The sequence below is a fragment of the Melopsittacus undulatus genome, chromosome 1 (assembly GCF_012275295.1).
Source record: "Melopsittacus undulatus isolate bMelUnd1 chromosome 1, bMelUnd1.mat.Z, whole genome shotgun sequence".
In the NCBI taxonomy this organism is placed as follows: Eukaryota; Metazoa; Chordata; class Aves; order Psittaciformes; family Psittaculidae; genus Melopsittacus; species Melopsittacus undulatus.
Genome location: NC_047527.1, coordinates 87,877,976 through 87,903,470, shown reverse-complemented (window position 1 = coordinate 87,903,470; position 25,495 = coordinate 87,877,976). Strand labels below are relative to the sequence as shown.

Below are 25,495 nucleotides of genomic sequence, written 5' to 3'. Positions count from 1 at the left end.
CAGAAATTAAATGCTCGGGTTATTGCAACCTGAGGAAAATCCTACACAGGTGTCACTCAGAGGAAGACAGCTACACATAGGCAAGGGCTTAGACTGCTGCAAGCTGTGCTGCAATTATAGATCTCAAATTATGAAAATAAAAAAGAAAAGAAAATAAAAATAAGTGAGACAACACAACCATAGTAACAATGGAGTCAAGTGCAGCAGCGGAAGGGTGGAAGACACTGAACTGCTTCAGTTAGGAGGCAAACAGCAGGTCCACTAAACGTAAGAAGAAAGAAAATACAAGAGGTTTTCAAATCGTGTACACCTTGTTTAAAGTCCAATTCAGGAAAACGAAAGAGTGAATTTCCTCCTCCACAGGTCAGCTGGGGCTGCTACAAAACAAGAGTCCAATAAGACAGGAGTCCAACACCACTTCCAGCACTTCATCAACATCGTTTCTCGACAAGGATGCCCAAAGTACAGGACCTATGGTAGGCTCTCTATGGAAATCCTCTCATCAAAGTTACTTGTCTGCCTCCAAGAAAGAGTGAGCAGTACTCCATCCTGCCTTTCAGAGCTACAGAGACTGGTCAGGCCCTTGGCAGGGGGAGAAGCAGCCCTGCAATAACTCCACTTTCTCTAGCTCATCTGATAGTGCCATTAGCACAACTGGCTCTCAGCCACCAAAGTGAGAAAAGGAGCAACTGGATGCTTGTAAGGAATGACTGAAAAACAATTTAATGTCTGCATAAACAGAACAAAACATCTGGCAGAACAACTGTGGTCCAGCCACACATACCAACGGCACCAGCAAGAGCTCCAGCACTGTGTAGTGCCACTGGAGCACGGAGAAGCCATGAGCCCAAGCTGGTTCCAACGCAGACCCTGCAAACAGTTTTGGGCCACTTCTTGGCAGAGCTCTTCAATTTATTTTAGACAGCCAGCACTTGCTGGAGGGAACTATTGGGAGACCCATAAAAATTGGGTTTCCTTTCCTAGTGTCAACTGATGAAGTAGTCTTCACTTCCTGACCTCAGTCATTGTAGTGTGCTACTGTCTGCTGTTACAGAAAGCTGCTGTGTGACAGTAAGCAAGCTGACACCTAATTGTTAAATTCAACCAAGTGTTTTAATTAAGGAAAGAGTGTCTTTAAAATAAACTCTTAGAAGACTTTGGCCCGTGTTCAGGAAAGCACTTAAGTACAAGCTTTAGACTGTCCCTATTCAGGAAAGCACATGCTTAAGTGCTTTCCTGAATGCAGATATATTCCCGTCCTGGGGTCCTAAAAGTGCACTAAATAATAAAATTTATTGCAATTTTACTTCACTATTTTCTTGAAATATTTATTTAGTTATTTTTCTCTGAAGAGTATGGTCACTTAAATTTTGTATCTATTTAACAACCTTTACTGTTAGCTGATTGCATTGCAAGACAGAAACAGTCTGTCAGTGCTGTTTCAGTTAAACTCTAGGTTTTTTACCCATTATCATGAAATTGTCTCATTTTCTTGAAAAATATCCCAGTTAAACCAGTCACTCTCATACAGGGTACCTACTGGTCACATATCGCTTCAAATAATTTTGCATGACATTGGAGATCTTCTGAGTTCATTCTTCATCATATACATAATAAGGATATAATGTCAAACTTCATCTAAACCATCACTTATGTCTGGGGCATTCACTGAACAATGACATTCAGTCATGGCTTCTACAAATATTAATGTATGTGTTATTGTACCAATATAGATGGCACGAGTCAGACCCAAAAGCCAAATGTCAACAAAAGCAGATCTTTCCCCAAGGAAATACCCATGTTCTACATCTCTCACAAGCCACCTTCAACACATTCCTGCTGCAAATTTTAGAATTTCCTAAGAAAAAGTTGACAGTGTTGAGAAGGAAGAGACAAGAGAGTGAGCACAGCATACACATACCCACACGAAAAACTTGGAGAAGAGTTGGGGTGTGCTTTGTCCTACTTAGCCATGTTCTTGCAGCTCCTAAAATGGGAACCTGAAACTTGCGAAGTGAGGCCAGAGGTGTCAAATTTGTTAGTACTGCCAGCGTGCAACAATCACCTCCAATCACCATTCTTCTCATGTTTGTTTGTCCCATTGTTACACTGTAGTAGTCCCATGTTTCATGAGTTATATCAGTTTTATCACCTGTGGTCCTGTGAAGCATCAGATACTGACCCCAGCTAGAGAAAGAGCCTGAGTGCCTTTCACAGGGCAGGAGCCTGCTGGGACCCATTTCTGAGTTACTGACAATCCCTCACATGCAAAGTCAGCTTACACCTGTAGTTGCTGGTCTTCTTTGCTTTTAATTTCTTCCTGCCAGGGCAGCTGGCAGGAGACCTGTGAAACATGGGGTAAACTGGGAAGGATTTCTGTGGAGCTTGCAGCACAAAATGCCTACAACTTTGTTCTGCACAATGGCCCTGAGGGTCCTTGCTAGTCCCAACATCAATTTACCTTTCTTGCTCGGATCTGGCTCTTTTGTGTGCATCACCACTGCTCATGAAAGTAGCAGCTGCTGTACCTTAGATAACTACCTATGGACCCAAAGCTTACTACCTCTGCACTTATTACCACTACACACAGAAATTCCAAAGCAGTGAAAAAATAAGACATTTAAGTGTATTCACATAATCTGCACAACACCCAGAAAAGAATTTCAAAGATTAGATTTTGGAAAAAAATCTGGAAGATGAATTGTCCTATGGCTACACAGAGAAGCAGGTGAAACCATAGGTGTCCCAGCTGTGACCAGCAGGTACATACTTAAGGCAACACCGCATGATGACACACGCTTAATTTGTTCAGGTGGCAAGGTTAGCAAAACAAGCTCAGGGAATGAATGCAGCTCAAACAGAATTACTTAAACATGAAGAAAAAGCTGGTCAAGATGAATCACACATCCCAGTCAAATAAAGGAAAGTCTGCTTGATTTAAACTTAATTGTAACTGGTTTCCCCTCACCTTCTAAAAATGTATTTTAAAAGGGAAACAGTGTTTATGGAGCAAGCTAAACCACAACCATTTTATTCATCTGTTGTTTCAGTTTTTTCCTTTAGGCTTGCATTTAAATACAACCCAGAGCAGCCTACTCTCAGAGCCTTTTAACACACACTGTTATTTAACGAGAAAGAATAAGGAACATTGCGATCAGGTTTCCTAGGAGAGGACATCACAAGAAAAGCAGAAGACCACCATTTCCTCAGGCTTCCACCCCAGGCACTGCCAGGCAGAGCCAGCTCATCCCTCACTCCAATAGCCATCTGGGGAGCTCAGCAGGACACCACCCAGAGATGCACAGGGGATCTCATCGACAAAAAGGCTTTCAGGACAGAGAGCATGCTCGTTTCCTTATCATCATCAATGATGGCAAACCTCCTGCCCATGTGAGCCCGGCTTCTTCCACGCAGCACTGCTCTCACAGCCACAAGGCACCATTACTAGCGTTTACACAGGTCTGAATCATATGAACTAGGAAAGATGGAATAAGAGGCAAAATAAAAGCTGCCTCAGCAAGAGCTGTGGTTTCAACCAGCTGAAAACATTATTTTTAGAATACTGGAATCTCTTAGACATCATCCTTCAGATTCACTTGCCCACACGGGTGAGAGTCAGGACCTGCATGCGTACCTCTGTCTCCACTAAAGTTAATTCCTCCAGCCCCGCGTGTTTCTCCTCTCCTTCATGCCCATGAAGTCAGGCATGCATAGCAAGCCCAAGAGATTGGCTGGATGTGACCCACCCATGGCCAACTGCAGCATTTGCTCCAACACTGGCGGGTCTTCCAAATTCTGCTTGTGATTGTATTCAACATTTTAAGTTTTTTGTTTGTTTGGGGTTATTTTCAGGGGGTTTCCACAGTTGTGCTTCACATTAACTTCAGCCTCAGATAACCAAGGCTGTTTTCACAGCCCATCTGCTTCAGAAAGCATGACAACTTTTTTATCCTCCAGTACAGCTTGGGTTTTATTCAAACAGAAACAGCAGCTATTTAGCAACATGTTCCCTTCATGCCACATACAGCAGTAGGCAAATACCCTGCAACACAGCCAAAGATGGCTTGAATTGCTGAATAACTGACTTAAAACTCTGACCTGAAATGTGGGATGGCAGAATGCATGTGATCCTGCTGAGGATTCCTCTCTTCCTCCACCCTGCTTCTTGGCAAGACAAGGTATTCTTCAGTTTCAGGAACAATCTCTTGTCTGCATGAATTTCTGAAGTGACTTTTCCCACCTTATCTTTGGGAACTGATAACGACCTCAGATAACTTCCCAAAGGCAGGAGAGTAGTGGGGCAAGAAAACGCATGACATGGAGACGAGTCATAAATCCCAGGAAGAAGAACAAAAATTCCTTCACTGAAAGCATTGTCAGGCTTTGGAACAGGCCTATCAGGGAAGTGGTAGAATCACTGTTCCTGGAAGTGTTCAAAAGACATATAGATGAGGACCTCAGTGACATGGTTTAGTGGTGAACTTGGCAGCTCTGGGGTAATGGTTGCACTTGATCTTAAAAGACTTTTCCAACCTAGTTGATTCTATGATTCTATAATCTCTTTCCATGCCACTATGACCTTGGCTTAGTACACAATTCCTAACCTCAGCTTTGGCTTTGTTTGTACTTGCTAAGTTCAGGTTTTGCTTTTCTTATTCCTCAAAAAGCATCAGTGAAATCTATGGGACTCTGAAGATTACAGCCTTTTTCTCCAGGTAGCTGCTGCTTCTGAATCTGGCACAAAGCTGCACTTTCAGCAGGAGAAACATATTAGAAAGCCACTGTTTCATATCAAAGCCTTCAAGGTTTCTTAATATCCTTCGTCTTTTTTCTGTACCTTTATAGACTTCCAGAAAAGTCTGCTAATTTAAAAATAATATGTTTATTTAACCATGATCTCTCTAATTGCCGAGAAGATCTGTAGTACAAATCCAAGTTTTCTTCCATCTCAAACTGGTACAGTCCAAAGCCAAGAATACATATGTTGCTAGCTGGAAAATAAAGTGCCCTTGATTCCTAACTTTATTTTGGACAGTCCACTCCATGTTATTAAAGGCCAAATTCAGTAGTGAGAAAATATATATAGCTTCAGCTGTTTTGTGTGGGTTTAAAGTAGTATTTGCTTTATGAGTAAGAGATTCGATAATGCATATATTTACATAAAAATAGTTTTGACATTTACATTAACTCCTTGCCAAGCTGGTGCAAAAATGGAAATGTAAAAAGCATAAGCACAGAAACAAGCCCCTATGCTGTAAGTCTGCTATTTACAGGTAATTTTTTTTTCTTGGCAATAAGACCTGAACAGTATGTTTTATAGCACTAGACCTAGCCACTCCAAGTTAATTTAGTGTTTATGGAAAGTGCCAGACTGACAGTTTGAGATTTAAACTCTCCATGCCAGCGTGTAGCTGAGCTGGGGTTGTGGCAAGGGGAGTTTCCAGAACCTGGGACACTGACGGACCCTGGTCTCATCCTGCAGACACAGAACAATTCATGGTATCTCAGTCCAGTACACAGCAATGCAAACACACAATTATTTCTCAAGCCCCAAGAGGCTTCTGAAGAGGGTGGCATCACTGTGTGCCCCAGGAGAGCATGGAGTGAAGCACCTTGCACAATTCAAAGCCCTAGATGGCTATGATATGTCCAAAACTTTCAAACCAGAGCTGTTTAAAAGACAAAGTCTGTCTCATAGAAGATTTTAATATTACAAAGCAGATGTAGATTTGCAGCAGGAGATAACTTGCTACTCTCTAGGCTTCTAAGCAGCTTGTGAAGGCCACTGGGACAGGACAAGCAGCAGAGAGGCAGGAGCTCATGGAGACCTTGCAACTGCGGAGCCCAGAGCAAACTGCAGAGCAGCCAGGACATCTGTTTCAGCTTCACAGCCTCCCAGCAACACATGGGCAACCATGCTGTGCAAGGACCAGGCAAATCACCTGGCAAAAAGCCTTCACAAGTACCACCACAGCTTTGTCAGAAGTGAAGCCTCACATGAAGCACATAGGCCTTGCTACCTCAGCCATCCTCAATGCACAACTTACATATAAGTGCATCACACTGGAGGATTCCCTAACAACAACTCCTCTGACTGACCATACACAGGGATTAGTATTCTGACTTATCTACTCTCCGCTACTTCCCACCTGAATTATCTAGTCCCTTTAGTCCTCTCTTTTCTCAAAGCCAAGAAGAACAAAGTAATCTCTTTAATAACCAGTTGGGATAGGTGATGCACAATATGATGTCAAGGACATTATGTAATTGCATTGGGTCAAGCCACAGAAGCCCTGCTCTGCTAGATCTGGGGACGACCATGCAGCAGTCACTAAACAATTGATGCAATGGACAGAAAAGGTTGGAAGCTGTCTTTTCTACTACAGTAACCAAGACCATTCTTTTCTTCTTTTTTTTTTCCCCAGAGCAATTAGTCAGCTCAGGGATGTCAAAACATATAACTGGGCCACAAGACAAATTACAGTGTAAGTGCTGCTGCTTTGCCAATGACCTAGCAGGCTTGGCCCTGAGGTTTCCAATGTTTGAAGCCTTATGTCCCTTGTTCAGTACTGCAGTACTTCTAAAGACATTTTAATGAAGATGAAATTATAGGAAAAATCAACCTGCATGGATCCTTCATATATATAAACAAACAACAATAAAGCCCAGATGACCAAATCAATAACATATTGGTATGAAAAAGCGAAACATGAAATACAAACATATACATAGTGGCCACCAATTCAGACCCTTTTTACAAAAGTTCACAACCAGTTTACCAATACTTAATACTGCAACTGTCTCAGCTGAATGGTCTGGATATTAAAAAGCCATCTTTACATTCCAGTTACCCTACAACATCATAAACTGATGAAAATATACAAACAGAAACAATTAATCAGAGCTGAGGATAGTCTTGATCCTTACTGCAGCCTCATATGTTACGTATTTTTTCTGCCGTGATCTCACTAGCAATGCATCACTGTTTTTAACCACTCTGAGCACTGATTCTACACTCAGCAGCTGTGTTTGTTTACAGGGCTAGAAATTAGCGCAGGACAAATGGACTCCATCCAACTGAAATTTTTTTTGGCATTTTCCACTACACTTCACAATATATTGGTCCTCATAGTCCAATTATGTATTTGCCACTGACGCTGGCCAAGGAGAGTACATCAGCAGAGATGGTGCTCGCTAACACTTCATGGGGATGCTTTTTATTGCTCCAAATGTGGACTCTCTAATTACTAAGCACAGTTCAGACAGACACTTGTAGCCAGGAAAGTCCAGTACTATATTGTCCATACTGTTTTCACTAGGAACATAAAGAATGTCATCATAATCCATCCTGCATTTTGCATACTGCCAGTTCAGTAAGAGTGATGAAATGCAATGATATTTTATACTTAAAAGGACCTGCCAGTGCCCTTCACACTTTTAATTGAGCTCCCAAAGCCAATTCCAAAAGACTGCAAACCAAATTTAGACAACTCAGCTCTAAAACTGTTCTCCATTTCAATATCCATATGCTTTTTCACTGTTACTTATTTAAAAAACAAACAAAAGAGCAGCCCTATGCCCCTACTTTTTTTTCATCTACTTTACTATTTCCTTAGCACACAGCTGGGGGGGTGCTTTGTTTTTCCCCATCCCATTCTAGGATAAACATTTAAAAAGGAGTTACTGAATTCCCTGGAAGATAGCCACAAATACTCCTGCCCTACTTCTCACACAACTGAAGGTAAGTACAATTTTAAATGTTCGCCCTAATTATTCAGAATACTTCTGTAAACAATCCCTATTTACGCTAGAGATAAACACAGCATGCATTAAGTTGCAGTTTACAGACTGCTTATGTCTTCCACACTGCTAAAAATACTCCAGTTCTAACTTATAAAACGTATTCTACAGAAACTACCAAACAGCCTCCCAGGGCAAATGCTGAATCCTGGGAGCCAAGCAATTTCTCCACATAAATATCCACAACTATTCTGTCAATTCACCACCAACTCCTGATCAAGCATGTTTCTGGAGAGAACAAGGTTGAAACCACTATACAACTCCTTGAAATATGTTTTCTTGGAGATGGAAAAAGCCCATTTCCAGGAACATTTGCAAGGCATTTCGTTTCTGAGGGACTGCCTCTCGCTATTCTTAACTTTGTTTCGTGCAAAGCCCATATTTCTCTGATAATTTCAAATAATAGCAATGATGATGTTTCTGACATCACAAGACGCATGAAGAACCCTGTCAAAGTAATATATTGCACTTTGCCATGTAATTATGTTATGCTGGAGTAGAGTGTTGGAAAACTTAGTATAATCATTAGCTGAGCACTGAATGTTTTGATTGTCAGACAGGTTGTATATGATGCAAATATATGACTCAGAAATGATTTCACATAAACATTTTGGTAACAGTAATCTGACTCATAACCTCCAACATAGAAAATAACAAGCTGCACAAAACATCTGTGCGCTCCAAGCAACCCCAGCTTGTAGCAACCTTCACAAGTCTCACAGCACAGAGAAACCAGAGGGTCCCATTCCTGAGGACTCAAAGCTGAGAGGTGCTGAAATCCACCTTCCCAAAAAGAGTCAAAGAAGTAAAAGAGGCAGTTGTTCCCACCAGGGAGCCTTGCTGAAGAGCTATGAAAGTTTACTCCATCTGATAGCCTGCCCAGTGGGCATTGCTTGGTTTAGGTCCACATGTAACAGGGATAAGACAGGAGGAAAGATTTGTTGTTATTCCACCCCGAAGCTTCGCCATGTCAAGCATGACACAATGCACAATTCTTCTTCTATTTATTTTCTCATTCATTAGGAGATGGACAGCTTCTTTCACGGCCCCTTTCTGAAGACAAATGTGCAGTCTTGAGTGACAAGGAGAATTTACCGTCTGTTATTTCAGAGGAGGTTTGCCATGTTTATTCTGGAAAGTGCCATGAATTAATGAACTATCTCTTCAAGCCTCAGTGAGTTGGGACTGCCAGCTCTCTGGCTGCCAGAAGCAACAGACTGTTTTGGGACCCCATAAAATTGTTTTTACTGAGACTAGCAATAGCAAAAGTATCAGGCAGACCCAATCCCAATAGCTCCTGAAACATAAAGGACTCATTATACTGACTTCAGCCATTACACTGCATTTTTATTTGGAGTTTCTCAACAAAACTATCAGTTAAATCAAAAGACTATCTAGTATTACCTTCCTTGCAGTACAGACACTACCAAAAGGCATTATGACTCTGCAGCATGGACATCACCAAAAAACATTACCACCCCACAGCATGGACGTCACCATTACCATGGGTGTTACCAAAAGCCAGACAAACCTTTATTAGGCTTTCCAATAGTTTTAAGTGAAAAATGTGCTAGCCCCTGACTGCTTTAATTTTTCCTATCCAGCTCCTTGGGGGTGCCTGCTTACACCAATGTACTACACTTGAACACACATAAAACCAGAGACTGCCCTCATGCTCATGCTATCATCCACTGCACCCAAGTGTCTCCTGCACCATTCAGAGACCACAAAGGAAAAGCTGTTCTCTTCCAAAAGCTACCACTTAAGGCAAATAGTAGGCATCATATAAAAATGGGAAGGCATTTGATCACACCCCTCCATGGGACATGTGCAAGTGACCTGTGGGGCAGTTGGGCTAAGGCAGGGGAGAGCCCATGGCTTTGCTCAAAGCTGTGTCTGCTTCCATAGGACTACAGATACCTGATGGAGCTGCAGAGACCTGGCTGGGCAGAAGAACCTCCTGAGCACCCAGTCACTGTCCCACTGCAGCAGAAACGTGCTAAGAAAATGTAGTTGGAGGAATTCAAGGCTTTGGAAGCCAAGGTACAGGATGAAAACCCCAGGGACGGTTTCAACCCCAAGCACTAGGTTCATCTTACCAGTCTACACCACAATACAGGTGGAAGGATGAGTCATACAGTGGGAGTGGGGTAAACTATACTTATGGGATAAACTAAAACACAAGAAGTTTCACCTCAACATGAGGAAGAACTTCTTTTTGTTAAGGGTGGCAGAGCCCAGGAACAGGCCGCCGAGGAGTCTCTCTGGCAAAACCTGCCTGGATGCCTTCCTGTGTAACCTGCTCTAGGTGGCCCTATGTAAAGGGTGGGTGTCAGGATGATGCAGCTAGGTTTTTTTCAGTGATATCCAGTGGTAGGACAAGGGGCAATGGGTGTAAACTGGAGCATAGGAGGTGCCACGTGAACATCAGGAAGAACTTTACTGTGAGAGTGATAGAGCACTGGAACAGGTTGCCCAGGGAGGTTGTGGAGTCTCTTACATTGGAGATATTCAAGGTCCGCCTGGACAAGTTCCTGTGTGATGTACTCTAGGTTACCCTGCTCTTGCAGGGGGGTTGGACTAAATGACCTTTCGAGGTCCCTTCCAACCCTTGGGATTCTGTGATTCTGTGAACCAATGATCTTCAGAGGGCCCTTCCAACCCAAACAATTCTGTGATTTCTGTGATGTCTGGTGGAAATTCATATTCAGGTAGCACCCACAAAGATCAGAGGTATTTGCTGTTTGCATCATCTGAGGAGCCATTATCTCTAACAGAGCATGGCTGCAGAACGCTCAGACTAGGCAACATGGATGAGCAAGGTACAGGAGTGGGAAGTACTAAAGCCTTAGCCAGGTGAGAACCTATGGTCTGCAGCTGGCTGATGCACCAACCTGAGAGAGGGCAGGTTTCACCAAATAAGACCTACTATTCCACTGACTCCACAGGCCACTTAGGTACCTGCCAGGATGGTAACACAGCTCAGTTTCACAGTTAGATCACAGGACTGGAAGCAAGAATTTCAGAGGCCTCATCACAGCCTCAATCCAGTCACGCTTCAAGCCTCAGTTTAGCCATTTGGACACAAGTATGGTAACAATTTATGTTTTTCAGAGCACGATGTGAGACTTCAACACTTACGAAGTGCTTTGAGGTCCTGAATAAGAGAGAGAGCAGTATTCTTACATTGTCTAGTAAGTAACAAGCATTACACATTCTGCAGAATGGCACATTTTTGGACAGGACAACTGCCACAATCATTAATGTGTAAAAACTACCACACGCAAGAGACAAGGCACAGACATCTCAGAATGCAAATCTCTACTGTAGTGTGTTAAGCAAAAGTATTTTCTCTTCCATAGCACAATAAGTTGGAACTTCCCTAAACAAGTTTGTCTCCCTTTTTCTTCACTCCCTTCCCCCTCTGCCTTTTTGTCTTTGTGGGTTAAGAATTAAAAAAAACCAAAAAGAAATTGAAAGGGCAAGCCAAGAGATTCACAATCACCAAAGCCTGCAGAACATACAATGAATTTTGGCAGGACATGCATGTTTATTCTTTTCATATGCTGTTTAAATTATTTTTATAAACAAGTCATTATCTTACATAGCCACTGCTTAGTCCCTTTCATGTCAAAGACGTTTGATGTTACAATAATGAAGCAAAAGGGTCTGCATTCTTGAAATGCAGTCTCAGGATGACTGTGGGCAAGAGACCGTTGCGTTTCTAAAATGAAGGGTATCTTCTCCAAGCTCCACTGTTTAAGTCACGCACCTGGATTCTGTACTTGTGGATCAAACCTTTGTATACATATTCAAGTGACAATTTCATACAGACTTAAATTGTAGAACTCTACTCCTACCATTTTGCACCAAAATTGTGCATACAGAATAAGGCCCTCAGAGAAGCTTCTCACTGCTTTAGGTTAGATATAAGGAAGAAATTCTTTACTGTTAGGGTGGTGAGGCACTGGAATGGGTTGCCCAGGGAGGTTGTGAATGCTCCATCCCTGGCAGTGCTCACGGCCAGGCTGGACAAAGCCTTGGGCAACATGGTCTAGTGGAAGGTGTCCCTGCCTATGGGCAGGGAGGTTGGAACCAGATGATCTTAAATCCCTTTCCAACCCTAACCATTGTAGGATTCCATGTTGATGAACTGGCCTTGGCATCATGATGAAGACACAGACATATTAAAAGCTTATAAGGCTTATTCCTCCCCCAAGAAATGTTTATCACAGCTAAGATGGAGCACACCACCAGTGTGGTCATTAGCAGAGAAGAAACATGAATGAGAAACTCATGATAAGTGACAGAAAATGCTTCCTCCTTTTTTTTCCTGCAGAGCCTCTGACAATTAAAGACTGCTGCTCCAACCTCTGCTCATCTAGATTCAGCCAGAAGGAGCTTGAACCACGGTGACACAAGGAATTAAAGGTGCAACCATGTCTTTATTCCTCAATAAAGAGCCTAAACCCAGATACTTTTAACACGGTTTGAAAAAAAAAGAAAAAGGAAGTTATGCTGCAGTAAGTGTTCATGCCCAAACACCTTTTATTACAGAGTTTACAAAGCTAGAAGCAGAGAAGTCTTTTGCATCTGGTACATGCCTGTAACAGCCCAACATTTTTCCAACTCATTTGGACAATTTTATTCCTTGTAAAAGGACTGGGATTGATTGCTTACAGCTTTACTCTCCCAGATTTATCAATCAGATGATCTGAAAAGCCCAGGAGACACAAGGATGTAAGAAAGCAGCTCCGTTTCACACCAAAACTGCAGACTCTTTCCTCCTGACTTACGGGTGTGACTATCAAAACCTGCCCACAAGCTCTAATCTGCTCTCATTTTTTAAGTGCGCCTTGTTGCCTGCTGTGGAGCTAAACGCCTGTGCTTCAATAGACATTATGTCACTCCTTAGCCCTTGTACAAACAGAATGTCTAATACCTTGACCATATATGCCACGTGAACGCAATGCAGTAAGTGACAAGATAAGACTACGGCATCTACGCCTGCGTACAGCAGCACACCTCACCAGGAACGTTTGTGTGCATGCTTTAAACAAGGCATATTTTACAGCCTGCACTTGATAAAAGAAATTGTGACTCTCAATTTTCTACCATTAAGATTTTGGGTTGATCCAATATATCTTCTTTGAAGGGGGGCTTCAAACAGCTAACTTGCACATCTCATAGTGCAAATGACCATTAAAATACATGGAATAACAACTTTGGAATACTGTTTGAAAAACACTTTCTCATTTATTGTCAGGAAATTTGACTTCTTCGGAGCAAGTGTTAACACTGTCTTGATGAATTTGCAAAGCTATTCAAGCCACGAAGTACATCTGCATGCTGAGTATATTTCAAATACTGTGCTTCTGTTTTCACTTTCAAAATGTTTTTATTTATACACTAATATTTGACCTATGAATATTCCACGCTTATATGGAGCCAGCTGTTCTAAATTCTGGTTATACTGAGCATTCATGCAAAACATCAGGTGATATCATTGGATATTTTTAAGGGGAAAGTTCATAGGAAAGCAGTTATGTATTCTTGTGATTAACACCACATTGGATCAAAACAGTCATGTCTAGCTCTCTGAAAATACAGCTACTGTTGTAGTTAGCAGAACACTTCGGCTCTGTCTACATTATCCTTTTTTGCCAAAAAAATCCCACTGTTGCTACCACTGATTCAATTCTGTCATTGTGCTATGATGAACACTGCAACATAAAATAAAAAGAGCTGAAGGCAGTGCTGTCAAAATCTTTGTGCCCTTAACAACAAAAAGTAATCTCATGCCATCACCAAGGAAAAAAACCTAGAACAACAACAAAAAACCCCACCACGAATATGACAAACAAAAAACAGCCCCAAAATCCACCCAACATTACAAGGCTGTTTCTTAAGTATCTGAAAGTTTGGAAATACTAGCCCAAATCCATAGCAGGTTTTAGGAATCAAAGTCCAACATGATGTATTAAACACCCCTCTCCAGTCCCAGAGGGGCTGTTTCTTTAATTAAGCTTTTTCTCCTGCAACAGCCCTATGACAGATACAGCCCTGTGCCCTTCCCACAGCCGTTGCCTTGGGAACCTGCTCTGGGTCCAAAGCACAGGACCAGGGAGCAGGCACCTTTTTGGGGTGCTAGTGCCAGCCATCACTGCTGCAAGCACTGCAGACATGGTGGCAGGAGGCACTACTCCTCATCCTCTGCCAACTATGGCTGGAAAAAGCTGGAAACAACCTGCTGAATGTTTCCACATATGGCCCCTCACCCTTGGTGTATCACAGATGGAGAATCCCAGTCCCAAACACTCTCTCCACATTTGGAATCAAAGGTGGTTTGGGCTGGAAGGGGTTGTCAAAAATCATCCAGTCCACACCCCCTGCCATGGGTTGAGACATCATTCACTAGACCAGGTTACTCAAGGCCCCATCCAACTTGACTTTAAACACTTCCAGGAATGGGGCAGCCACTACTTTTCCAGGCAGCCTGTGCCAGTGCCTCACCGCCCTCACTGTAAAACATTTCTGTGTTATATCCAACCTAAACCTACCCTCTTTCAGTTTAAAACCATTGCCCCGCTGGAACAAAAAAATTCCATGCACCCCACCAGTGCACATAAGAGTTTTTGGTCCTTAACCTGTCTTACAGGCTCTGAGGTCTGATGCCTGCTAAAACAAATGTGAATCTCTATTTGTTCTAGCAGGCATTAGTGCTTGCTCTCTGTTTCACATGGCTGTATAAATGCTCACATGGAAACACTAAATGATTAGCAGGTGGACTGTACTTAACAGCATTACCGTGCAACTGCTGGGATAAAGCAGAAGAAACACACGGTGGGACTGTTTACATCCTAAGTAACTTGGACCTTACTCTAACCCCCGCCAAGCTAGCCATGAGGCAAGATGTCTTAAAAAGAATCATGCCTCTGCAGCATGGAAAGTCTAAACACCGCCTTCCTTCCTCCTAAATCACAAACACCACTTAAAAGTTTATATTTAAAACTACAAGAGAGCACGTCACCACTGTGATGCACCAGGCTAGCCCAGGCAGGACCTACAGCTCTTCAGCAGAGGTGCAAGCCTCCAGCAAGAAGTCCCTGCAGGAGCTCAGCACAAGACATTCAAAACAGCTGCCCAAGCAATTTTCTGATGAAGCCATGTCCAGCTGCAAGAACACTGTCAAAATAAAACCTTTTCATAAGAAGTGGTTTAGTTTCAACCTTGTTTGAGGAAAAGAACTAGGAAGCATTGCTTTTCACAAAAACAAGCAAACCCAAACAAACCCCACACCTGGGTTTGTATTTCAAAATGTAGTTTTGTAGCTATTTACACATACAAAATCTGAGTCAAATCAATCAAGACTGCTTTGGCAATCCTGACTTTTTCCAATTACAATCACTTTTTGTTGTTGGTTGTTGTAAGACTTCAATATTTCACCCAAATATAAGACGGTAAATTTTCAAGCTCTGAAAAGCTTTCGCAAGACAGAGAATAGTCCTACTAATGCCACATGGTCTGGTTCCAGTAGCTTAGTCCAGATGACACTTAGCCCTTACATAAATGTGACCCTCCACTCATTTCAGCAGGGCAGGTTTTGAAGAGCAGCTTCACCAGGAGCCATACGTCTTGCAGGTCTCCTGCCAAAGGCAGAAGGAGGACTGTAGTCCCTCGAATTCAGAGTCTGGAGTAGCTGAGGACTTCTAAAGGACCGTTTGCAGTTTTAATCATGTCATTAGGCAGCTGCACGCTAGCAGGCAGCTCTCAAACAACTGCTTTGAGGAGATGACATAAATGAGGACCTTGAGCTGCAACAGTTGAACAGCAAATGTAAGGCTGCTCTCTGACGCTTGGGATCTGTCTTGGCATCGAAGCCCAGTATACAAGGCTTGGCAGAAGTCAGTAAACTCATTCCCATCATCAGCTTCATGATTTCTAATACTGGCCGGCTCTGGACACACGTGGAGGACGCTGCTCACACGCCGAGAGCGCAAGGCTGTACACAGCCAGCTGGCAACACAGCCAGATCTGCAGCATCACACACTCCAGTTATTCCCTTTGAGTAGATGTCTTGACCTTTACAACATGTGGCCAAGAGTATAAACAGATGGGATGACAGTATGAATGGTACGGTCCCATCAATATAATCACGCAACGTTCCTGATACAACTTGGTTGCCTCATTTCATATCCCCTGACGGCAAGCATGATACCAGGAAAAAGACAGGTGGGCTGATCAAATCCTTCAGATGAAAAGATCCACCTGCTTTAGAAACACACGTAAGGATGCTGTAGTGCTGCTTCCCTCCTGTGAAAAGCCATGTGGAGCGAAAGCATGTTGCTTTTGCCTAAGTTGCCATGAATTTGCGCAAGCTCATTCCTAGAAGGAAATCTGGTAGGTGATGGCTGCCAAAAAGATGAAAAGCCTGCTTGGAAGACATCGCGTCCAGAAGGTGCTGCTTTATAGGCCATGGGAGAGAGCGTATTTGTACAGCAAGCTTTACACTGACCTCTGCGCAGCTCCTTTGCACTGAAAGGGAGCACCCTTGCCCCAGCAGATACTTGAAGTCTTGCAGGGAAGAAAGGGATTGCCTAGGGCTTGGCAATTCAAAGATCAAAGAGGCTTTTTCACCATAACCCCAACTTTAATCACATGGAAAAGCTTCAGGGCTGCCTGCAGGACTGCTTGGCAAACAGCTGTGCTTTTCCCTCATTCTTTGCCTGAAGTCCTCCCAAGAGACCTGTAGGTCTTGCATTAGAGGGGGAAACCCTCTCTCCAAAAATACGGGGATACAATGAATCCATGCTGTTCCTCTGCTACAAAAAGGCACAAGACTGTGGATAACCAGGCACCAGACCCAAAAAGCATACTTTTTATGGTCCTTATCTCTGGAAGGTTTGATGGGTTCAGGCTTTTCCTGCACAGCCATCCACCTGTCAGCAGCCCCAGATCTGGGCGACAGCAGAAACCTGCAAAGATTCTCTTTGGACTCCTTTGGGTTTTCTTGTGGGAAGCATGGGGCTTTTTTCTCTTGGTGTGGATGCCAGGGTAGGAAGGCATGGGAAAGCTTCTTCCTCATTTTGACACAGGATTGCTCCACAGCACCTTATATCCATCTACTTATATGTACTAGTATTCAGATTTCCTATGTGGGAAATGGAAAGAAACAGGCACTTTTCAGGTGCCTCAAACTAGTGAAAATATCCAAAATAGGCACTTTCAGGATCATCTTCCAAAAATAGTGACCAAATTTACTGAAGATAGATGATATTTTCTGTCAAATTATTTTTTGGTATCTAACCTGGTAAATGAAATTTATTATCTACATTACCTGAACTGGTTATATCTTATATGTGGTTTTACTTGTAATAGAACACTTATCTCTACTCTCCAATACATTTGTCCAGGTGCCTTATAACACAAAGTGCTAAGCATCTCCTAGAAACCTTGAACACTCAAAGTTCCCCTACAGTCAGCCCCACTGGGAATCATTGCCCATACCTCCCAAGTCCATACTACAGTGCAGACATCACCAGGTAGGCAAGACAGGTAGACTGCACTTCAAAGACTGATGTTTCTTGTCCTTCGTGTAAGACAGCAGCTCCCTGCAGCTGGAGAGCACCCATGCCTCTATGCCCCCTTTTAAATTTTATTTCTTTTTTTATTTTTAAAAGAAACTTTCCCAGGACATCACCTTGGAGTCTGGGACAAGTCTCGGCTGCCTGAATAACCCGAGACCTTGCCAACGTCCCTCGGCTTTGCAAGACATCGACAAGGAGGATTGGTACCCTGAGCACATATGGAAGCATAGCCTTCCCCAGACAGAAAACAGTTGTACCCCCAGAACAAAGGAATATATATGTTGGTCAGGAAGGGCTGGAGCACTGCACATTAAGATCAGCAGTGATTACAAGCTACTGACTCTTTTGGGACTACAGGGCTGGAAAAGTTAATTGCACTTTTAAAAGAACATTAACACCTGCAAACTCTCAGGACAAAGTGGCAGGACCTCTGCACAGCTGACATAGATGATGACTTGCCAGCACAACCAGGTGCATCAAATGTTCTGGGCTGCAGCAGAGGCAATATCAGCACCTGAAGGTAAATCACCCACACTGACTTCATACTCATGCAGCCCCACACGTCTTCAGGGCAGCCTGCACCTGTACACAGATATTACCCATATAATACCATACACTCCTGATCCCAAGGGAATACCAAGGGCTCCTCACACCACTTTGGCAGCTGCCCTTCAGTAGTAGAAAGAGAAGTCTTTAATGTTGAACACAGGCAAAGCTCTTCAGAAGCCCATTTTAATGAAGCAGAAGTTATTATAGGTCTGATCACATGCAGAAAACCCCAAGTAAATAGTTCTAGCAATGTCTGCTTATAAGGAGACTCCAGCTGCGGGATTTCAGGGTCACAAAACATACACTTCACTGGAATACTCAGTGTCCTTGAGGTCAGGAGCCTCCCCTTTCTGCTGTAATCCCATCATCTCTTCCTGCATTTCCTAGACTACATCTAACAGGCTGCTTTAACAGATCACAGGCTGGCTCTTTCCTATCACACCTTTGGTTTCTACATTGCAATAGAATGAATTATTGTTTAGTGGAAAAGCAAATGTCAATATACATGTGAAAGACCCCCCAAAATCCCTGACACGTCAGAGGAGCTACAGAAAACAGCTGAACAGATGTTCAGTCTCACCCCCTCGATTTGCCAACACTCTGGTAACAAACAATCACGTTAAATGACATTATGGTTTATGACTCGGAACTTGGAAGTTGATGAGAAATTTCTGCAGTTGATTCATACTTCCTGAGACTCATAACTAGCATTTCAATCATGCTATTTTACTACATTACGTGAATAATTTTCCTTGTTGTTACATAAGTGTCTAGATCCAAAATTATCAGAACTGATCTGAATCATATGATTTTAGGTTTTTTATTTTTAAAAGAAACATAGTTTCAGGTTACTGTCTAATACTTCTCTCCTGGTGTTTTATACAGCAGGCAGTGAAATACCTTCTAAAACATCACATGCTCACGTTTCTCCCTGAAATCAGCACCTCTGGGTACCACCCAGCCCCTTGCAAGTACCTAGCAACTTTAGTACCTAGTACTTTAAGTACCTAGTACCTAGTAACTTTAGTACCTAGTAACTTTAAAAAAAATGTGCCACAGGGATTTCTAACAGGCATCTACAGCCAACACCATATTTCTTAAATTCACAGCTCCAAGCATAAGTCCCGGAACTCCCCAAGGCAAGGAATAGTGTGGCAACAGCTCTATCAGAGGACAGAGAGGTTTGGGGAAATAGGGAGGGGAGAGAAAGAGAAGCAGCTGCTCTTTGACTCAAAACCTTTATGGTATTCCTACACCCCAGAGTCCAAGCCAAATGAGGATCACGTTGGCTTCATTGAAGGATGATTTGAGGATGCCTCAAACCAAAGCATCACAGCTCTGAGACTGCAGCACCAACTAAACATCTCGGAGCTAATTTTAAATGGGAGGCTGAGACCTTGAGAGGGGTAACTGCAGCAGGTGGAGCCTACAGGGCTCTGTGCACTACTGCAGAAGCTCAGCACCCCTGGCACCTCTGTTGTGCCTGCATGAGATGCAGTCGCCACAATCTCAACATAGACAAATCCTTTAACAACCATTTGCAGCACAAGTGGGACACTTCCACCATACTACAGGATTTTCATCAGGTACAAAAACCACCCAGCTCTTGTACTGAACACATACACTGTGGCACAAAGCTATTGAACACATCTACCTGTTCTGGGAGCTCAGAGAAACTCCCCACTGCAGTGACTTATCACTGCTATAGATGAGGAAATGAACAACTTGTATTTTGCTTTAAACAAGACAAGTTGTTCACAGGTGTCATCGTTCTGGCACATAGTTCTGGCAGCACTAGTGAAAAGACAATTTTCAGATGACCAGCTAAGATACTTGAGCTTCACAGGAATTCCCTAGAAAAGGAACTGCAATTCGCCAATTGAAATATTTTCATTCTCCACATTAGGTTGAATCTAATTACACTGTTTCTTTACAATTGCAGTCTAGTATTGAGGGCTCCTTCAAGTAAAAAGCTTAATGGCTTTCCCACTGACACGGTAACTTGGAGCCCTTCAGTCCATCAGTAACACGCTGACGGTACAATTTGTTTGAAGAACAGGTTGATGTCTAACAGCTTATTTCAAGATTCCAACGAGATACAGATTTTTTTATCACATTCCTGTGTTCAATCACCGGGATATCCTACATGGAATCACATATTCATCACCATGTTAGCTCAGCTCCTCAAAGAAAGAGGAGACGGGGACAGCGTGGAGTAGCATGGGGCAACTGCACTTCAGTCAGAAAGACATCTGTGCGCCACCAGACCTCGCACGGAGCGAACGCAACTTGCGCTCCGGCGTGAACCCGACTCCGCTGCCCAGAAACCAGAGTAGAGTGGATTTGATCCTGAATGACGGACTGATCGCTATCAGCATAACAAGTGCAAAAATGCTATTAATAAAGATTACAATAACATGCTCCCTTCTTGTTTGTCTCCCTCGGGTTTTGCGGGGTTTTGTCTCATTGGGGAGAGGAATAGGAGGTTTTGCACTTCACCCAAGCGAGCTGTCCTCCTGGCCAACACCCGTGCAGCTCAAGATAGGTCTCGCACGGCAAACCCCGCGGACCGCCGACCCAGCCGCGCTGCCCAGAGAGCAGCCGTCCGCCTCCCCTCCCCGGGTACGGGTGTCTGCGGACCGTGCGGACGGGCTCCGCTAACCGCGGCACTCACCCAGGTTGACGAAGCTCATGACCATGTCGGCATCGCTGAGGAAGGCGCTGTCCTGCGAGCTGGGCAGCGGCGGCGGCGGGGCAGGGGGCGGCGAGCGGCCCCGCTCCGCGCCCGCGGTGCCCTCGGCGCCCTCGGCCAGGGAGTGGTAGAGGTCCAGCATGAAGCGCGGCGCCGCCGTCAGGCGCCCCGGCGGCGGGGCCGGCGGGTCCCGCGGCAGCGGCCGGGGCCGGTGGGGCAACCCCAGCACCGAGAGGATCTCCCGCTGCATCTCCCGCTTCTCGTGCGACTTCAGCCGTCGGTACAGGAAGCCCGAGGCGGCCGCGGGCGGCGGCTCCCCGCCCTCCGCGGGCAGCGCGGGCTCGGCGGGGCGGCAGGCGCCGCTCAGCAGCGCCCAGCAGCAGCACAGCCAGGCCAGCCGCCGCGGCATGGCGCTCGGCCGGGCGGAGGCAGGCGAGGTCCCCACTTCCCCCTCTCCCCGGGGAGGCTCCCCGCCGCCCTCCAGCCCTGCCCCCCCCGCGGCGGCTATCGGCTGGGCCGGCGGGGGCAGCCAGAGGGGCTCAGCGCCCAGCCCCACCGCCGCGCATGGCCGCCCGCGGGGCACAGCGGGGCAGCCTCCTCCTCCCTTCACCCGCTCAGGTGCGGCGGGGCCGCCCCCCGCCTTGGCCGGGCGGTCAGTCCGCCATGCCCCTGCCCCGGGGCGCCGCGGGGTCTGCGTGTGGGGGGGAGAAGGAGGAAGAAGAGGAGAGCAGCGAACTTTCCCCCCTGCCACGGAGCAATCGAGGGAGCGAGCGAGCGGCTCCTGCGGTGGCAGCCCCGGTCCCCGCGGGCTGGCCGGAGCGGGGCTGTTGCCGGCAAAGGCAAATCACCAGCGCGCCCGCCTCTCGGCGGGGCGGGCGGCCGCTCCTCCGGGGCGGGGAGCGGGCGAGGGCGCAGGTAGCGCGGCCCCGCGGGGCGGGCGGGACGGTGGCGGGGGATGGAGGGGGGCAGAGCAGAGCAGGTTCGAGAGCGCCAGTCCCGTCGGTTGTCATTGGTTTGCTGAGCTGGAGCAGCACTCCGCTAAATAGCGGCGCCGGCCGCCTCTGCCTCGGCGGCTCCGCTGGCTTGTTCCTTCGTAAAGAAGATTTCGGCCACCGCTCCCAGCATTTAGAGCATGTAGGTTATTTCTCCTGAAAGTAGGCTGAGTGGTACCTGTTCTGAATCTGAAAAAACCTTATCGTTCATTTGAACGGGTTACAGCATCCCGCCCCTTTTTCTGGAGTACTGAGCAAAAGTAAGCACTGATAAATGGCGCAGGTACCTCTCCCTCCACACCCAGTGCCCATTGATGAAGTACCAGACTGTGTCTGTGTACTCTGAAACAAATTATATCGCTGTAAAAGAACATACCCACTCCTAAAGTCAAACGCTAAGGTTGCAGCTGTGATTACAGCCCTTTCATAAAACATAACCCCACCACCATCACCATCCAGCATTCTAAGAACGACAATGAAGTTGAGCAGGGAGCAGCTCATCCATATGCTGCTCTCTGACTTCATGGATTTTGCTCGGGTTGGATGAGTAAATCCAGGCTAGCCCCGCTGAAATCAGCGCAATTGCTCTAGGCTTGAACTGGGATAGTTTCATAGGAGTTGGCCTGGAGAATAATATCTGGACTATTTGAAGTCACTGGCAAAATTTCCATTAACTTTATTAGAATCAGAATCTGGCAATAAGCTCATATTCAGTTTCCCAGAGACACAGCTGAGAATATTCAAGACTGAGTATGTTAGTTTCAGAAGTGGAGGTTACTCCAAGCATTCACTTTGTGAAAGCAAGGTCACAGATGGCTCTTTTAACTGCACCAGTCAAGGAACACTGTAATACTAGGTATCTGAAAGCTTGTTTTGGAGGGGAAAAAAATGCACCTTTAAGGAGATTTGAGCATAGTTGTCATAGGGGTGGGAGGGAAGAGTATGGAAGTCGCTTTTGCAACTATCCCCTATTTTTTCCACATTGTTAAGGATAGAATTTGAAAGCAAGGGTGTGTGCAACAGCATGAACTAAACATGCTCCTTTTGATATACTGGACTTCATTACCATCATGAAAGAGGTCTGTGTCATCCCTTAAGGACTGGGGAAGGCAGTGTTCAGAGAAACTTCTGTACTGCTGATTCATTTATTCAATTTTGTCAGCTTAGAGCAGCAGTGATTATTTGATTAAAGAGGGAGAGGAGGGTTCAGTCCCAGAGAGTAGGTGAACAACATCACTCTCCTTCTGTGAGGCACTGTAGGATCCTGATGGGAAAAACCCAGGCTCCCAGGCAGAGAGCCCAGTGCACAAGCTGTCCTGCATCCCTCTCAGCCCACCAAGAAGTTATTTTATAGCAGCCTTAGGAAGGACATTTGGAGGCTGGGAGGAAGTGCAAGAGCCCTGAGGTCAGTGAGGGAGGTTTCCCAGGCAGGCACTTATCCCGCAGGTGGTGAGGAAGGGGAGCAGCCACTTTTGTGCCATTCACTTCCCAGTCTGAGCCCATTTGGATGTAGTTCATGTTGCTCTCTCCAGCAGAGCTTTGTAGCTTCCGTTTCCTGTTTTGACAGCACCAGAGGGAAATGTCTCATTATACCATTATCTCCAAAGTGTGAACCTTTCCATCCAAAGTGTCCCCCACTTCCCTTGAAGTCCAGCAAAGATGGTGCATATTTAGCAGCAAGCAGCATTTTAGCAAATTCCAGGATAGCTGTTGGGCATTTCTGCTTCTCTGATGCTCAAATGTGTATCACCTCTATGTTTTTATTCTAAAATAAAAATATTTTAAATACTGTCATTTGCATAGGGATCACTTTAGTGAATTGCAGCTGTAATAACAGTTGGCAGCATTTGGGCATCTGAGTTTGATGCAGCCTGGGGACAGGGACACACAGCAAACTTTCCAATACTTCCCTGTTAAGTTACCATATTCTTAGGGTAAGTTTCCATGTGTAGCTAGGAAGCTAATGCCCTCCTTAGGAACTCATTGCACCTTCTGTTAAGTTTAATTTAAGTCTAATTAATAAGTCTGTTACTTTTTTCAGCAATGCTTCCCAGAGATGTACACTACTTATCCGCAGAAACACATCTCACTTCTAGTTGTGAATGCTTTACTGTGAGTTCCAGCTAATGTTATGGAACCCAGGAAAGTCACTTCATCACTCAGCAACTTGTTGCGGGGTGGAAAGAATTAAGTTCTTTTACAGAGGTCACCTACAGCAACAGGTTTCAGATATTCCTCCCATCTGAAAAAGCAAGTTTCTGCCTTAAAAAGAATTTTAAGACTTCAGATGAGAGCTGCATACGTAATTCTCCGGACTGCAAAGACTACATTCAGCAACTGCTGCAGGCTGACACGTGTCTTAAGAGTTAATTGAAAATATACTGTAGTGCTACCAGCGGAATTTTTCGCTTGCCAAGGAGTCTTCGTAGTATAATCCACCATCCAATGCTCTGTGGTAACATGTACTTTAACTTTCATTGTCGTATCTTCAAAAATGCTGCGGAATCAGGCTTCTGGGTATCGCTCAGGTCACAGGCTTTTCCTGCTCATGACGGACATCTGGTGGCAAAGCGGAGAAACTCGGGTCTGTCCACTCGTTGGCAAGTTGGCAGTAAAGCCTTTTTTCCTCAAAAAAAACCCCACCCCACTCCACGCCCCCCCCACCCCCCCCCCAAAAAAAACCAAACAAACAAACAAAAAAAAAACAAAAAAACACCCCATTACCCTAATAATTCAAAGAGGTCTTCTACATCCCCCTGAAAAGTCCTTGTTTAATTTTCATCCTGTAAACAAAATTTCAGTATGTATTCAAAAAACCTGCACCAGCTCAGTGCTTCATGAGGAACGTGTGGTACAAGTGGCTGTGAACAGAGCCCATACTCCACAGGACTCCTGTTCCAAGACGTGGCATGATGCCAGCAAGGATTAACTACAGCACTCGGTTTCTTCTGGCAGTGCCAGTGTTTAGGTTGTATGCAATTAAAAGCTGGGCTACCTGTTTCTACTTGAAAAGGGTTCATTGGGTATTCTGTCGTCTTAATTCAGCAAATCATTCCTCGCTCTGTTTTAAGCAAATTAGGTTTCCTGGTTATTCTATGGACAAGTCATGAGCGGCAGTTCCAGCCAGATAAAGCATTGAAATGGTAAAGAGGTAATTTAGGTTTAGTTGGAAGCTTTCAGAATAAAATGAAGAACAAGAGGTTCCATTACTGTGCCTTAAAATACACCACCTCATCTGTAATCAGGAAGAGATATATGCAAAACCTTTTTCAATGCTTTTAGGTGTACAGCTTCCCAGGTGCCAGGATTTCATGACTCTAGCAGAAGAATACACCTTGAATATCTTTTTTTCAGGACTAAAATTATGCTTTTGAATATCGTATTGAACTTACTTCCAATGATCCCTTCTCCACCTCCTGAAAACAGAAAAGACATTTGATTTTTATAACTTGGCATTCCCACCTTCCCTCCAGCTGAACCGCCAGCCACCAAAGCGCCTGCAGCAAGCCCTGCTCCTGCGCTTACGGGGTCGGCAAGGACACTGCAGTAAGGGCAGCTTCTGTCTTCACAATCCTTTTCCTAAGCAAATGTAGGGTTTTTTTTAAGCAACATGGAAGAGCTGTAAGTAATAAGAATGACTTTTTGCTTTCTAAAAAAACCCAAACCCTATGCTGTACAATAATGACATAGCTGGAATGGACTATTTGCAGTGCTGCCCTTGGAGAGGTTGAAAATGCAAACATGCCTCCTAATTTTAGCATACTGGTTTCCAAGGTCTACTTGTGAAATGAGAAAGAGTGGTTGAGTATAATCTTAGTTCAAAGATCGAAGCAGGCTAAATACAGTATTTGCTATGAAAGCTCAAATTTTTCCCT

General features: G+C 44.7%; 1 protein-coding gene across 1 annotated transcript in view; it reads right to left on the bottom strand.

Annotated features, from left to right (window-relative positions):
* The window catches only part of BMP6 (bone morphogenetic protein 6), an 88,965-nt gene extending 67,928 nt beyond the window's left edge, over nt 1-21,037 (bottom strand). Inside the window, exon 1 of the mRNA XM_034061373.1 lies at nt 20,611-21,037. Coding sequence (XP_033917264.1) covers nt 20,611-21,037 — 427 coding nt within the window. The remainder of the gene's footprint in view (nt 1-20,610) is intronic.
* Nucleotides 21,038-25,495: the final 4,458 nt, after the last annotated feature.